The 17,197-nt window shown below is 36.9% G+C and overlaps 1 protein-coding gene across 1 annotated transcript in view; it reads right to left on the reverse strand.

Moving 5' to 3' along the window:
- soga1 (suppressor of glucose, autophagy associated 1) overlaps positions 1-17,197 on the reverse strand; it is a 72,722-nt gene that overhangs the window by 18,425 nt on the left and 37,100 nt on the right. Inside the window, exons 4-5 of the mRNA XM_051662583.1 lie at positions 3,505-3,567; positions 1,455-2,765 (exon numbers count right to left, since the gene is read on the reverse strand). Of these exons, the coding sequence (XP_051518543.1) occupies positions 1,455-2,765; positions 3,505-3,567 (1,374 nt within the window). The remainder of the gene's footprint in view (positions 1-1,454; positions 2,766-3,504; positions 3,568-17,197) is intronic.

Below are 17,197 nucleotides of genomic sequence, written 5' to 3' on the forward strand. Positions count from 1 at the left end.
ATGAATGAATAAAACAGGATAGGTTATGTAGTGTGGGTACATAAGACATTTGGAGTGAATGAGATGTGAACAATCAGACCATCAAAAAAAAAAAAAAAAAAAAAGAAAATGGCTAAATGATACCCATAAAAAGTAGCAATCAAATAAAATCTCATAAGACAATGAAAAGTATGTACAGGAAAAACAGTTTGGTCATTGTGGTATAGGACAAAATGGCAAATAGAAACAAAACAATGAGGAGTGAAAGCAACATCTTTGGTTTGAGGAGAAAACAAGAAATGGGGAGAAAAAATAATCATAAAAAGTGGAAGAAAAAGAAAGAAATGTAGCAGTGACCAGAGGTCATGGTGCCCATGCAGCGAGGAAAAAAGGAGAGAAGGAGGAAGGGAGAGTCTGGATTGGATCTCAAGAGTTGGGCCTCTGATGGAGCCTAGATAAATTATTTCTTGACTACACCTTAATTGTATCATAATATTTGAGTATTCAATGTATACAATCAATCTTTTAAATCAAATATAGCCTGGCAAGACCAAGACCTTGAAATGTTAAGATATTAGCTTTTTGAATTAAGAGGCTAAGCAATGTTACCTTGCTTTGAAAATATCTATGTAGGATCAGCCATCAGCTTTTTACGATTTCCTTGAAACGCCAACTATTTGAAGTATCCAGGTCTAAAATGTATAATATTATACCAATACAACTACTCATAAACTTTTACTGTGGCTTGTTTGGTCTCATTTGAATCTAGACATAACATGCCTAGCTAATACCAAAGATTGTAGTCATTTAAAAGGATAATTTATACAAAAATGAAACTTGTGTCACCATCTACTCACCCTCACAACAAGCTTCAAAAGGACCTTTAAAGCAGTCTACTCAATGCATGTGCACCTAAGTCTTCTAATGTCATACAAAAGCCATACAATAGCCAAAATGTAGGTCACTTTTCACTGAAATTCCTGCCTTTTTATCCTTTTTTGGAGCTTGACAGACTCAATTTCGGATAACTTTTGTTGGAATAGAACTATCTTGGACATTCCACCATCTCCTTTTGTGTTCCACAGAAAACAACATATGTGTTGGAGTGCCATAAGGAGGAGTATATGTTGACACAAATTTCATTTTTGGGTAAACTATCCCTTAAAATTAACTTGGCAACTGACAACAGGTATTGGACCCAAACCTTTTACCATAATTATAATAATTAAACTCCATTAGAGGCCTTATTGTTATCCACTATGAGGCCTTATATTGAACTACAAGCATGCATTGTTATAGTGTTTGGCAAATCTTTCTAAGGGAAAGGGCAGTGTTAATACAACTAATCAATGATCTACCAAGCACAGCAACAAAAAATTAAAATTTGCTGGTAAAAAATAAAGACAAAACTTTAAAACGAAAAGGAAAGAGCAAAATATGCAACAGAAAATTTGACTGAAAGAGGCCATTTATACCTTTTGATGGACTGTGATCTGGTCAACCTGAGCATCTGCAGGGCATGAACAATTTACTGCAGGGTCCCCACACTCGGAAAGCAGGAGCAACTGGGACAACCCTTCCACATGCTCCCTCTCGGGAGACTGCCCCAGAGCATCCACCCTCTCACTGAGGGCCTGCAGCTGAGCCTGAAGGGACTGCAGTCTCCCATGAAGGGCCTCCACCAAAGGTAGCGTGGAGCCCTGTGTCTGGATCTTCTCCAAAAGAACTGGTTCTGCAGACTCATTGGCTGTGATTTTGTGATAGATGACATCTGCTGAGAGGCAGGTGGAGTCGGGTGACGTAAGAAGCTGAATGGCTGAGGAAACGAGTTGAGCCTGGTCGCGGATTGCGAGAAGATCCTTAATGCTGAGGCACTGAGAATTATGAATATGTCTTGTTCCTGAAACTTTCTGATTCTTCTCCCCAAAAATATTGATTCGCTCATCCCCAACCGGCCCCTCGCGATGCGTTTGGCTGGGGACGCACTCAGCTGAGTCCCCTGCTTCAGCATCAGTCTCAAGTGCTGGACGTTCAGAGCCCTGGTTGGAGGCCAAGTCACACCGTTGGAGGTTGGAGAGAAGCACTCGATTCTCATACTGGAGCTTCTTTACCTTTCCATTCAGCTCTGCAATCTGCAGCCTGGCAGCCAGCAATTCTTTATAGGCAGCTTCATTTGGACCAGATCCTCCATCTTCAGAAGCTCCATAAATGATTGTGGGTGGCGTAATGGTTGCGGTTGGCTCAATCTCAGTGACAGCGGGAAGCTCGGATTTGTAGTGATTGAGCTCGTTCATCAAGAGCTTGTTCTGCTCTTCCATTTCAATCAGCGATCGCCGCAACAGCTCTGCCTCTTCTTCCACAAACTGTAGATGGCGCTGTAGCTCCATCACATTCTCATTTGATGAGGAAAGCAGAAGATGACCTCCAACTCCTCCTGGGATGCCAACCCCACCTGGGGATTCCTGGATCTTCATATCATCCATTTCGGCACGAAGTCCACGGTTCTCCACCTCTAGCTCCACAATTCGTCGGCTCAGAAGGTTTGCCTCTTCTTCCACTAGTTTTAGGTGAACTTTGACTTCTGCCTCACGAGTGTGAGGAGAGTCAGCAACATCTTCGACAGTCAAAGAGGCATCAACATCACCATAGACAGAGCGATACTTCACCAGTTCCTCCCTCATGGCCTCATTGTCTTTCACCATTTTGGTGAGCTTCTTGCACATGAGGGCTGACTCCTCCTTGGCGAAATGGAGCTGGCATTTTAGGTCGGAACTGTCCTCTGGAGGCTGAAGGGAAACAATTCCAGACACCAGACAACTGTTATCCACATAACATTGTATTTTTTCCTTAACAATGTGCTCTTATACCCCTTTTCTTCCAACATGGTACCGGTGCCCAATCTAGTCCTGTTCTAAATGTTTTTTGGGCAGAAATGACTAAAGCGTCTGGCAGGCAGGATAATGTCCTCACTATGTTTCCAAAACAACAACAACCTGGCTAAACTGACATGACATAACTAAATAGCTTCCATTATAATCAACAAAGTTGTTACAGGTAAAGCATTAGAAGATCTTTGTAGTTACACATACACTTTGTCTAAAAGACCGCAGAGATGTTTGATGTTACCCTTTGTAGTAGCTGAACAAGGATGTAGACCAAGGCCTAGCAAATCGTTAACAATATAGGAGAATCATCAAAATGAAAACTTTAAATTAACAGAGCCTGGTTTTAAAAATTTCTATTCTCCCCTCTGTTCTCCCTAGCTTGACTGACAAGAGGCAGTGTACACTAATGGTGGATAGAACTTAGGACTACTTTAATAGGTGATGGAGGAGTGAAAAGTGAATCAACTCAACTAAAAGACTTTGAACTCTGAAGGCATAATATATCCAGAGACATAAATATATAATGATCTCTACCAATGCTAAACATCATTAATCTGCTTCAGGCTGTAATATTATTAAGAGTAGAAGAAAGAAAAATAAAGTTATCAATCAAGTGTATTCTAGAATTACTGTGTATTACCTGAGGTGATGCTTTTTTATCAGGTTTATTGTTTGGCCTTGCAGCCCTCTTCTTCAAAGCGTTCTAGGGGGAAATAATGAAGACACAAATTAGTAACTCTTGTTAACCCCCATCCAAAGCCAATGCACATCCACTCTGATACGACACCAGCCCCCCTATCTCTCTCGCTGTCTGTGATACTAAAAACTCATAAATCATAATTTGGCAGAAAATTGGGGGAAATAAAGTGATACACATCGCAGCATGAGCTATCTCATCGTTTCCATGAAACCTGCTCTACTGCAAGAAATAGAGAGAGAATGAGAGACAACAAGGGAATGCACCTACTGTATCTAGGTCATTAGACTAACATAAATTATAAAATTGATAGTTTCATTCCTGGATGCTGATTGGTTCATAAAGCATTCCAGCTGTGCTAAAAATAAACAATATTAACAGCGATGAACACCTAATTTCTGCTATTATTTGCATATTTATTAACTTAATGTCTTCATGAAAATGGATCATGGGTCCTTCATATTGTTATTATGCTGTAACTATTTTATTTAAGCAATAAGGCACTTGAGGCCATGCTTTTAAGACCATACTTTCCACTGTGTGTTGTGCCTCGCAATAATATTTACCTTTTCACAATACAGAATGGCCTCTCGTCCTTGCTTAATTATTGCTTAAATAATACACAAATCAAACAGAATTATATCACTGATAGTATAACTTATTTAAAATCCATGTAATTGCATCCATGTTTATCTTCTTGTAAAAAAAAATCCAACAGAAACGGTGAATAATGATAAACTGTTGTGATAAATCCTGCCATATGTTGGCAGACAGAATGGAAAAGTTTAATAGAAGAGCAGCTATTAATTGCACTAAACTTCATTAAAATCAGTAGATTTGTCCTAAAAAGAAAATGGAAATATTGAGTTAGCAGTGCATCGACCAACTTTGCGCCACTGTTTTTTAATTTACTGTGGTTTGCTGAGAATATCAAAAACATGTTTGATCATAATGAGATTATAGAGACGTCATTTATTCCATGGCTAACTCTCACCAGCTGAACAGGCTCAGGTATATACAGTACACAGCCTCTGCCTCTTCTTCTGTTCTTTCTTTCTATTCATCCAGTGAAAACACTCAAACATATTTACTCTTTTTTTGAGTGATTCTTTCTCTGGCTGTCACACAGTTGTGCTAAAATTCCTTCCACTCTCCAAGTCTGACGCAATCATCTAGACTTTCTAATGCAACTGATACATGTCTCCTACACAGAGTTTCTCCCTCTCTTTTACTAACAAACTCTTTTTCACATGTGTAGATGTGAAAAGAGGCCCACAAGTTATGGACAACCACACAAGTTGCTAACAGGTTTTTGCATGTGACAGAAATAAAGGCACAACAATAACTAATAACCTGATTTAAAATGATCACTGTATTTGTGGTTCAAATGCTGCAGTATTATGACTCAGAATAGTCTCAAAATGTATATACCTGTATTTACAAAATACGATCTACAAATGTGTAACCTAATTCACATTCACACAATAAAATAAAATTAATATATTCATAAAATGCAATTCACAAACGCATAACATGATTGATATAAACAAGTCTTTTCATAAATGTTTTTATTTTCATCTACAAGTTGATTGTTGAATCTGCATTTTCAAATGTACTAACTAAACACTAAATTTGTGGACTGACTGTGGATGTTTTTCTAAAAAATCTGATTAAAAAATACAGTACTTTTAGTCAGAACAATACACTATTGCAGAAAAAATTAAGTATATCCATTGTTGCATAATTCTCAGAAGCTAACATGTAACTCTTATCCAAGTAGTTTACTGAAATTTGATTCCTGTATTTCTTATCAGCTACCTGAATTTCAACACTAAGAAACCTAACAATGGTACAGAAATCTGAGAACATACACACTCACACGCACACACACGTTGGTGCAGCTATCATTATGAGGACTCTCCATAGACATAATGATTTTTATACTGTATGAACTATAGATTCTGTCCCCTAACCCTAACCCAACCCCTAAACCTAACCCTCACAAAAACGATATTTTCAATAAAACATCATTTAGTATGTTTTTTAAGTGATTTGAATTCTAGTGTCCCCATAAATGTCCTCATAAACCACATTTATAGCATAATACCCTTGTAATTACCAGTTTGTTACCTAAAAAAAAGTCCTTGTAAGCCACTTAAACCTGCCCACCCACACACACACACACACACACACACACACACACACACACACACACACACACATGTTGGTGCAGCTATCATTATGAGGACTCTCCATAGACATAATGATTTTTATACTGTACGAACTATAGATTCTATCCCCTAACCCCAACCCAACCCCTAAACCTAACCCTCACAAAAAAAAACTTTCTGCATTTTTACATTTTCAAAAAAACATCATTTAGTATGTTTTTTTAAGCGATTTGAATTATGGGAACACTAGAAATGTCCTCATAAACCACATTTATAGCATAATACATTTGTAATTACCAGTTTGTAACCTAAGAAAATGTCCTCGTAAACCACCCAAACCCGCCCACACACACACACACACGCACACACGCACACACGCACACATAAGGACAAGAGAAAGACACACTGGTCTATCTGGTCTAGCCGTGGCCTGATCTTGTGCCTGCTGGACTTGCACAACTTCTCCTCAAACACAGGATATAAGGAACCTGATGATGTTATGTTACAGTCAGGGATGAGGAACCAGTTCACTGTATCAATAAAGTATATCCCAAGGAACAATAGAGAACTCCTCTTTATTTCTCTCTCTCTCTCTTCACTCATTTCACCTGCTCATTTGACTGAATTCTGAAAACACGAGTTAATGGACTGTGTGAAATTGAGAGAGTCTCCAAATCACGCTCCACTTCGCACACATTGTCTCTCCGAAAAAAATGACACTGATGAGCAGGGCCTGTTGCATAAGAGACACTTAGCCTAATACTGGACTGGACATTCAGTGAGACTGGAGAGAGAGAGAGAGAGAGAGAGAGAGAGAGAGAGAGTTTTCTTTTTCTCTATTTATACAGAGGATAGTCAAGGCCTCGTGTTTGGATTATCTCGACTACAGCTAACTCCTCTAATACAACAGGCTCTTTACTCTCCTATAGCAGGTGTAAATGTGAATATGATCAAGAAGCCTACGTAAAGTTTGGATTATCTCAAAGACTACAGCGTAAGAAACCCACAATTACATGAGATTTATAATTATATGCTTTTGACTTCCAAATGTAAACAGCTTTGAGAACAACACTTGTGCACATGTCATAAATCGGTAATAACAGAAGTAAAGTTTACATGCAAAGTGAAACAGGAGGAAGAGGGCAAAAAAATTATGTGTGCTGATCAGTTTTTGCTTTAAGCCACTAAATAATATTGGATTATGTACATATATCGTAGAACCAGAGGTCAGGTTCCTCTTGAGTTGTTTTCACCACTAAGTAACATTGAGTTTTCCCCTTGCTACAGTCACTTCAACTTGTTCACAGGGGGCTTTCAAACAACAAGGCATGATTTTCTATAAAACTGCTTTGAAACTATGTGTATTGTGAAAAGTGCTATACAAATATAAATCACTAGAGTGTAGACAAAGTTATTTTCTCAAGAAAAACATGAAAATTGTGAGTTCATATTAGTTTTTCTCAACAATCAAATGCAGTGCTGTTGTTTAAGTTACTAAGAGCTCTGCTCTGTTGCCAATGTCAGACACTTTTGTGGCATTTATGATTTAAAAGACATTTATGTTGAATCCTTGAATAAGTTTGAGCAAAACATTTGTGGGTGCTTGTATCGTATCATATCGTGAGGCTATGCATCGTATCGTATCATGCAATTTGTGTATCGTTACATGCCTAGTGTAAACGTAATGCTACAAATATGACTGCCTAAAATCTGCATTGATCTGCACTTAATGAAAATCTTGATGGTCAATTACCTCGCATTGTGAGAAAGTGTGAGAGTGTGTATGGAAGCCTAAACTCTAATATTTCTGCTGTCCTTAGTGCTTTGTGTAATCCTTTACATCCCAAATGACTCCAGCGAGAAAATCACACATTATTTCTTTTCATACAGAAATAAAAGGTGACAAAGAGAGAAAACTGGGAGAAAAGAGGCACATACAGTGAGAAAGAGATGGATAATATATTATATAATATTATATTATAAATGTAGAATGTAAAAAAACAAACAAAAGAGTAATACTACTCTTACTATTTCTGGAGCATATAGTATGTATACTGTACACAGTATGTGAAATTTCTATACACATGAAATGGTCAGATGACATACTACATTTGCCTCAATGTGCAATATACAATAAAGAACACTGCAGAGAATATTATTTAGTGTATTGGATGAACCAGACACAATTTCATCTATAATTGTAAAAGTTTTTTTCTTGACTCATTATTTGATTTGTACTTTTTTGGATTAAAAATACAAAATTGCCATTTTGAATTCCATTTGCTAAAAACCAATAAATTGCGGTAGTATGACAAGAATGCATAGCTTACTACTGTTTTTAAATGTTTATCATTGCATGATGCATTCTGTTTCACATACTATTTTTATTTATTTTTTTAAATGGTAGGCAGTACAAAGTGTATACAGCACAGTATTCAGTAAGCAGTCTGCAAATTTTCCATTACAAGCATAGACAGCGAGGCTGTGGTAAATTCATTTTCGCATTGTATGTTTTTTTTCTCAATTTACCAGACTGCAGAGACGTGAGTGCCCAACCACTCCAGACTATAATGTGTTCCCATGACAACGACTTTTGTGAGCAGTTCCCCTGTTGAGTTCAATGGAACAAATTGATGGATAAAAGGGAGAAGGAAGTGAGGGGAGAAAAACAGGAAATTTCAACATTTCAAAAGCTTCTGACATGAGCAGGCCTCTCTCCTATTACACAGACAGGCAAAACAACTGCAGAAGATGACCACATTCCCCTCTCTTTCTCTCCTATCAATTGCACTGAAACATTAGGAAGCTAAAAGCCAGATCATTTGCATAACATTTTTCATGAAGGATTTGAATAGCAACTAGAGTGCCTGCAGGTGCAACACATTTAGAGCAGCAAAGATCCCGCACATGTTTTACACCTCTGCACAACATCCACTCTGCACAAGATTTGGAAATGAGATATTCTAGCTCTTTGATCCATGACAACAGTATGTTAATTAGTTTACAGCAACAGAATAGCAGTGATAAACAATACGCCTTACACAAAGAGCTGAAATGACTGCTGCTTCTTCCCCACAAAACCCTTCACCAATCTAAGTAAACATACATTTTCATTCTCCTTTCCATCCAAAAGCCTTATTGGGCAGTTTTTCTGTCAATAGGAATTCGGGGTAAATGTTTTGGCAGCGTCTGCCTCAAGCTTTCTCGCACTCAAGAATGACATATGCTTCTGTCCACCCATATCGGGATGGTGCTTTTTCGTGCTTATCAGGCTCAAGTATTAATTAGAGCTGGGAAACACTTTTATAATTACATGTAAAGTCTTGAGGCCCATGAGGGAACTGCAGATATGAGTGTGTGTGGGATACAGAACCAGAGGTGAGATGTTATAACTGAAATGGTGCTTGTTTAACAAAACCAGAGTAGAGTATTTTTGTGGTTGTTGTCATTACTTCATATATTCAGGACATGGGACAATGCCAACATATCCTGATGAAGTATATACAGAATATTCATACTACTGGCATGCTTACATAAAGAATGTACTGTTATACCGGCCGAGAAGTGCGTCCTTCATCAAATACAATACATACTCTGACAGTACGCAATATCGGATGCAGGGCTTGAATCTCTTTGTATCTTGTAATTTAACCTCACCAAACACTGCTGACCTGTTTACATTAATAAAACATGATTATAACAGGATCTAAGACTAAGTAATGTTGATAACCTGCAGTCACTTGAAACAGTGCCTACGGTGTGCCATTTAATGAAGTTCAAAAGATTAATGACTAAGAAACAGAGGAAAGTGAGGTGAATCACACCTGTACTGAGCATGAGGTAATTGCTCCCAGGTGTAGTCCAATCAAATCTAACTATAGCAGCTTGTCCCTCATTAACACCACTGACATAGCAATCAAATGCAGTCACGGTTTATTGTACTTGGACATATTGCACAGCTTGTGCACAATCATGGGAAAAAAAAAAAAGGCAGAAAATCAGACAACAAAACAACAAATACCACATTAAAATTATTTATAACTTTTCAAACTTTTACAAAAATATTTATTGCTACATACATCAATTTCCACCATTTTCATAAATGATAACTATAATTATGTTTAGAATCTGCCTAAAGGAAACATTTCTTCATCTCTGATCTGTCCTAAAAATGTAATCAAGGTTTTGAATCGAGTATCTGTCCTCATTTACTGCCTGAACGTCATGACAGGAACAAAATGTCTACAGGAGAAGCTAACTGAATCCAACTCCCCACAGCCACATAAACTGATCTTTGTCTTTGTATCGTGTGCCATTCCCTTTCAGTGGAATTCAATCAGGGAGCCCATGCGCTCGTTAAAGAGAATAGCAAGCACTTGACGCTCATTAGCATGTTGGGTTGCGAGCTGCATGTACCCTGGCAGCTGAAAAATACTCCAAACATTCCACTCATTGCTCACTTAGTTCTCTCATTCGTACTAAGGACGACCTTTTGGCATTCAGAGCAGAATGGGGGCCGAATTTGGAGGAGGTTTTTGGAATCTGTGAAAAAGATTGAAATGGTGAGCGAGATCTTACATGCCTAACAAAGGATGAAGATGTAGGTTTTTGTTTACTTTTTTTTTTTTTCAAAGCACCAATGTCCAATAAATGAGAAACAAGTTTTGAATCTCAATACACTAAACATAAAGAATCACAATATAATCGTATCAGACAAATCTCCTTATTAAAATTTTACATGATGAAATTTGTGTGAAATGTTTTCAGTTGAAATATTCACAGCATAAATTACAACCATATGAAATTGCATCCCCAAAAATGCAAGCATTTTTAATGCACTGCATTTATTTTTCAATGCCATTCAGCATGCTTTTTTTTAAAAGACATTTGTCATTACAAATATGTAAGGAATTATTATTATTACTATTACAATATTTCCATATGTTTCCTTTTATATTACTCCTGAACTAGTACATACAGCACATACTCAATTCAATTTTCTTTTCATTTTGCCACAAAATACATCAGGAGAGACTCTCAATCCCCAGGAGGCTACATAACAAATCTGAGCAAGTGAACAAGATAGTGAGAAAGAGAGTGATCGAGTGAAAAAGAAAACCAAAGAGTAATTTGATGGACAAGTAATACAAATGGCAGGAGATGGTAGTATGTATATATTTAATTTTTTTCTGTGGTTCACTGTCTGAAGCCCTCAAATTGGATTACTGATGCAAAGAAGTCATTGACCGTTAGACACACATTGGGATGACTACAGAGTTGGTGATGAGTGAAGACAGACAGGAAAAGTGGGAAAAAATGGGGTCATACTTAAAAGAACATCTAGTTAAGTTATCAATGGTAGCACAAAATGTGAACATTAGGCCACAATAATTAGTAAAACTCATTTGTAGTCCACATAGTTATTCACATTCAAGGTGACAATTCACATTAGCACATTGTAGGGCTTTACTGGTTGTTTAGATCAGTGTTACTATCAGAAATAATTGGTAATTATTTCTTTAGTTATTAATTAATATTTAGATTAATCAATTGAATCTAACTCATTAAAACCTCATATGGGGCTCCAGTAAATGTAGTGCGCTACGTTTAGGAGCAAGTTTGGTTATTAGCAATAATTAATAATTATCAAAGACAATTATTAATTATTAAAATCAATAGAACATTGATGAGAATCAATGTTAGCTCTTCTAATCCTTTAAATCAACAATTATCAAAGATAATCGTTAATTGTTAACATTGATGAAACATTAATTAAAATTAACACTAGCTTATTGATCATTCAAATTCAACAATCATCAAAGATAATTATCAATTATCAAAAATCAACAGAATATTAATAAGGATTAACATTGGTGGGGCACCACCCTGAAATCAGGGACTAATAACCAGATAGTATAACAGTCTCAATATTAGATTGTTTCCTTAGGAAAATCGACATCCGAAGAATATCGATTTTCGGGAAAAAAACAATGAATGAAGTCTTGAATCCGAGCACTGACATCCCATCAGCATGACACAGGCATATGCAAAACATACCAAAACTCTTCTCTTTGTAATATAAACAAAGATTATTTATGCAGTAATATCAATTAATAATTAATACAATGCAGTCAATAAACTTCCGACTTACAACTACAAACTAAACAGTGATATGATTAGATATGGAAATCAAAATAATCCTATAACACATGAGGGTGTGTGTGTTTGTGAGGGGTCGCACGTGTGTGTGGTTAGTACGAGAGAGAGAGAGAATAAAGTGACAGCCCTAAAGCCGATTTCGCGATCGTGGGAGAGAAAGCAGCTGTTAGTTTATCGCTCAAGAGACGCGGTGGATGGCTCGTAAACAGTCCCGCGTTCTTTGACTCTTTAATGGATAAACTGTGGTTGGACCACAATACAACAAATCTCATTTGTGATAATTAATACCCTGAGTATTAATAATGAGCGGACATGGCGGTCTGTAAACTGTACAAGCAAAAACCTTGAAACACAAGAATAACACACTATAATATTCTATCTCTGCCCAGACGTAAACCTCTTACTTGAATCGCACGAGGATGCAGAATGTGTGTTCATCCATCCTTTAACTCCGACCCGGTTCCTTGAGGCTCAGGTGATGATGGGAGGCCGTTTCCTCGCTCTGTCTGCTGGCGTATGGCTGCTGATTCTCGGCGGGCTGGCGGAGAACTCAGAAATGTCGACTTGATTGAAGATGGAAGAGAAATCTTTAATCTCTTCACTTCTGTAGGCAAACGGATGAAGATGCGAATTGCTCAGCGGTCTCCTTCAGATCCGTTAGAGTGTTCGGTTGAACACAGAGTAATCTCGACTCGTCCAGCGAGATGGAGATTGTATGGCCACAGTTTCAAGTCGGACGTTACTTCGTTGTGCTACGAGGTTGCACCTGAGAGCAGCGATGAGCTGCATCTATACACTGCGAACAAAGTTGCTGGAAGCAAATCCCGGAAGCATTTCAGAGGTATTTCAACTCCTGATGATGTCATGTTTCAGGGACGTTCTGTTGGGTGCCTCATCCAATAGGAGTTGAGAGATCGATCCTTTAGTGAGCAAGGCTTCATGGGATTTGTAGTCTGTTTTGGACTCCCTTTGTTTGATTTTGGCGCGATTTTTATCAGTAAGATTTACGACTTGGTATGTGGGGGCTTGAGTTAGGTTTTTACGAATGTGTTAGGCCTGCCTTTGTCTTCTATCTGAATACATGAGGCCCAACAACATTTAATTGATCAATCATTTATGATTACTCATTAATTACCTAATGTTCTGAAATAAATGCTTTAGATAATGTCCCAGCAAGCCACTAAAAATCATTATTAGATTACTGTAAGGGACAAACATTTAGAGGATCATTACGTAACAACTGTCACCAATCTACAGTGCATCCGTTTCAATATCAGAAAGAAGTATAAACCAGATTATTTGGCAGAGAGAAGTGTAATTAGATTGTGAGGGGTTTAAAGACTTGTTATTCAATATCCTTTCTCTATTAATGAACACATTAATTTAAAGAAAACACACATACACAATTTCAACCCAATATTAACTGGATGTGGTCCCACATACCACTAAACTGCTATGGTTAACAGATCCAGATGTAAATAAAGCACTATTTCTGACATATGCTGTATGCATACCGTGACTAGTATGTTTTCTGTATGCACAACCTATTACATTTTTTTCAAAATGTGCAGTATACAAGAATATTATTGCATCCCGCATACTGTTTTAGACAAAATTTTTGGGTATATATGAAATTAGTAGCCAGTATACAGTATATACTCTGCTGGCCATATGAGCTCTAGACAGATTGCATTGATCTCTTATACTCTCGCAGGTGGGCAGGTCACTGGGCTGCAGTAATCAAATCCTTTTGCAGAAGAGAGTCACTGAAGATGTGATTGTCCTGTGATTAAGTAATCAATCTTTCAACTCAGTTCTCACCCCAGTTATCTTTAAAACAGCAGATCTTAACTGTAAATACAGTTCATACACAGGGCACTTCCCCATAAGCAATTTAGGAGCTCGGTCTGTAATGAGCTCTTAAAATTTTTAAGATAACTTATAATCTCTCTTTCAATTTAGAGATTCTCTATTTTTTCCCTGCTACAGATTCCAACAACCCATAATTAATTAGCCTTTAACAAATCATTGAGGTGTACAGCGGAAAATTAATATTGATTGTTGCACTTATGCAAATACATCTGGCACCAACAATCATGCCATGGCCGAAATCACTGAGATCACATTTTTTCCCCATTCTGATGGTTGATGTGAACATTAACTAAAGCTCCTGACTCATATCTGCATGATTTTATGCACTGGACTGCTGCCATCCGATTGGCTGATTAGATAATCACATGAATATGTAGATGTACAGGTGTACCTAATAAAGTGCTACGTGAGTGTATAAGTAAGTCATTCGTAGGTTGTAGTATAGTGTTAACACTGTGGTGCTTTCAAAACATTGCTCTGTTTTTTTGAGCACCCGAATATGTTTACTTTTGGCTCAAGCAATAATGCAAGTTTGGGACAGGACTACATGTTTGGCTCAACAATTTAAGACAGTGAAAACCTGTTTAAAAATAGTCACAAGTGCCACAAATGGCACAGAAATTATACACTGCTGCATTGTTTGCTTGTACTGAAAGCTGCGATTCAGTACTATTGATTTATTTTTATTTTTTAATACTCAAAGGCACTGAAAATGAAATTTGTTTAACCTCAGTCCTGGGAAAAAAAACAGTGCACAGGAGCTATACTCTACACGTCTCAAATTATACAGCATTGTGGATCAATACAAGCTCTGCGTGAGAAAATAAATTCAAAAGTGTTAGGAATATCTGTATCACAAATTTAGTTTAAAGTCAACATGAAACAGCTTTCACAATCCCTTTTAATGTGATTTTTGGATGAAACAGCATATTCAACTAGAAAAAAATAAGTGGGACTTCATTCTATTCACCAGAAATTGATTGTAAAATGTGGGTGTTCCATACCCAAACAATTTAATGTTGACTTCAAACTAACTATACATATCATGTATATGACAAACAATTTACAGCAGAAATGTTGTCAAAAAAAAAAAAAAAAAAAAACTGTCCATAAATCTGACAGGTATAATTTTGTCAGACATGTCTTAAAACTTTTTCAAACAGCTGAGCTTGGTTGGTTTGCAGTCACAATCTAAATACGTGACGTGCTGTTCGCCTAATGGAGTTGGTGTGGAAACGTATCCAGGAGACAACACAATTATATCACCATTAAAAACAGAAATAGAACAGGCAGTTGCTATACATGAGATGTATAGCAGCATATTCGCTCCCTCCCAAACATCCTCTTATTTTTTTGTTTTGCCTGTGCCATTTGTTCAGTCTTGTAACTGTCAAGTGGAAGCTTTTGGAAATTACAAACACTCTGTGTAATGTGTACAAACAGACACAAACACACAGAGCTATTAGGTGGACCACATAGAGAAGTTCTGGTTAAGAAATCAGAGCCTTGGTTTCAGACATATAATGGCCTTTGATTAAAAGGTGCACATCTAACTATCCCACTGAAGTGACCATGATTTTGCCAAGTAGCCTATGTCATATAATTACATTTGCCAAATGCAGATCCTCCTGTAGCAATAACCTCAACCATGCATTTCTGATAGCTGCGGATTAGACCTGCACAACGTTCAGAAGGAATTTTGGACCATTCATCCTTACAGAACTGCTTCAGTGTTCTTATGATGTCTGGTGTGAACGGCTCTCTTGAGGTCATTCCACAGCATCTCTATTGGGTTAAGGTCTGGGCTCTGTCTGGGCCACTCCAAAAGGTGGATTTGCTTTTTTTGAAGCCATTCTGTAGTGGATGTACTTCGATGTTTAGGGTCATTGTCCTGCTGCATCACCCAACTTCTACTGAGCTTGAGCTGGCACACAGCCACCCTGACATTATCCTGTAGGATATCTTGATAAACTTGGGAATTCATTTTTCACTCGATGATGGCCAGTGGTGGATTTAGGCATGGGCGACAATATTGGCGGAATAGGGCGGAATTATCTAGGATGACAAAGTTTTTCCTCATATTAAGCCATAAAAATTAAAACAAAATCAAGGTTACACATGCATTTGTGTGTTTGTGTGTGTGTGTGTTTCTGTCCCTGGCCATGTGACTGTGTATTTGACCTCATAGTCTCTGTTTTTCTTGTGTTCCAATCAGAACAAAAAAAAAAAACAAAAACAAAAAAAATCACCCTGTGCTTTGATGCTGTACAATACACAAGCCACACAATACACAGCAAACACAGCTGACAAACCTTCATAGACTCAAGACCTCACAATCAAGTAACTATTCTGCCTCAATATAGTTCTCCTTTGTGTTACTAACAGCAATGTAAATATTTGATACAATATAATGTGGCTATTGTACATGTTTTTATAAAGGGAAGTCTTTTTACTCTTGTATAATTATATATTTCCCACAGTTATAGAATGCTTTCTATATTATGTGTATTTGTGTTTGTGTGTTCCTTAATCTAGTTCATGAAAAAAACAAAAGAGTACTGAGAAGTATTATAGTACTACCATGCTAAATACATGTTTGTTTGTTTTTTGGACATTTACTATGGTAGTACCATGTTAGGGCTATGCAACTAATCGCAACATGAGCATGTTCAATTTCTAAATTGAAGCCAGCTGCAATTGTTTTGTTTTTTTTCAGAATTCTGTGATGTTATATTTTGCCATTCTGATTGGTAAACATCTTTTGCACACTGACAAGATCTCACCAATCAGAATATAGTGCACAATAAAGATACAAGTGCAAGAAAAGTATAGAAATTGGGAAGGTGAAAGAAATAAACAACACTATCATCTAGAATTTATGCGAAGACAATTTTTTTCCTCGTTTAATGTAATTTTAAACACTGAAATGTATTTTTGAATGTAAAATGTCCATATTGCACAGCCCTATACTATGGTTTTCTGTGAAGTACATGTGTGAGTACCATCAGTGTTGGGTATAATCTGATTACAAAGTAATTAGTTACTGTAATCTAATTACTCTTTAATAAAAATAGTAGTGTAATGCATTACAATTTAAATTATTGTAATCAGATTACAGTTACCAACTTTAAAGTTGGTAAATTACATTTAAGTACATTAGTACATTAAGTACATTATATGGGTTAAACATTAATGTACTATTATTTACTATATTAAAATACATTTAAAACAAATGATGTTCATATGTACGTCTGTTTGTGTTTCTGAGGCAGCTGAAGAGACAAAAACAATACAAATTCAAAATAACATCTATATTTTCTCAGTCTTCAGAGTGGAAAAAAATAAATTTTCTGTGAAAATTGTTTTGGAAAGTAACTGAAAGTAAAGTCATTTTTAATTTGATTACTTTCCCCGTGATGTAATCAGCACAGTAA

Source organism: Myxocyprinus asiaticus, chromosome 29, assembly GCF_019703515.2.
Source record: "Myxocyprinus asiaticus isolate MX2 ecotype Aquarium Trade chromosome 29, UBuf_Myxa_2, whole genome shotgun sequence".
NCBI classification, from domain to species: Eukaryota; Metazoa; Chordata; class Actinopteri; order Cypriniformes; family Catostomidae; genus Myxocyprinus; species Myxocyprinus asiaticus.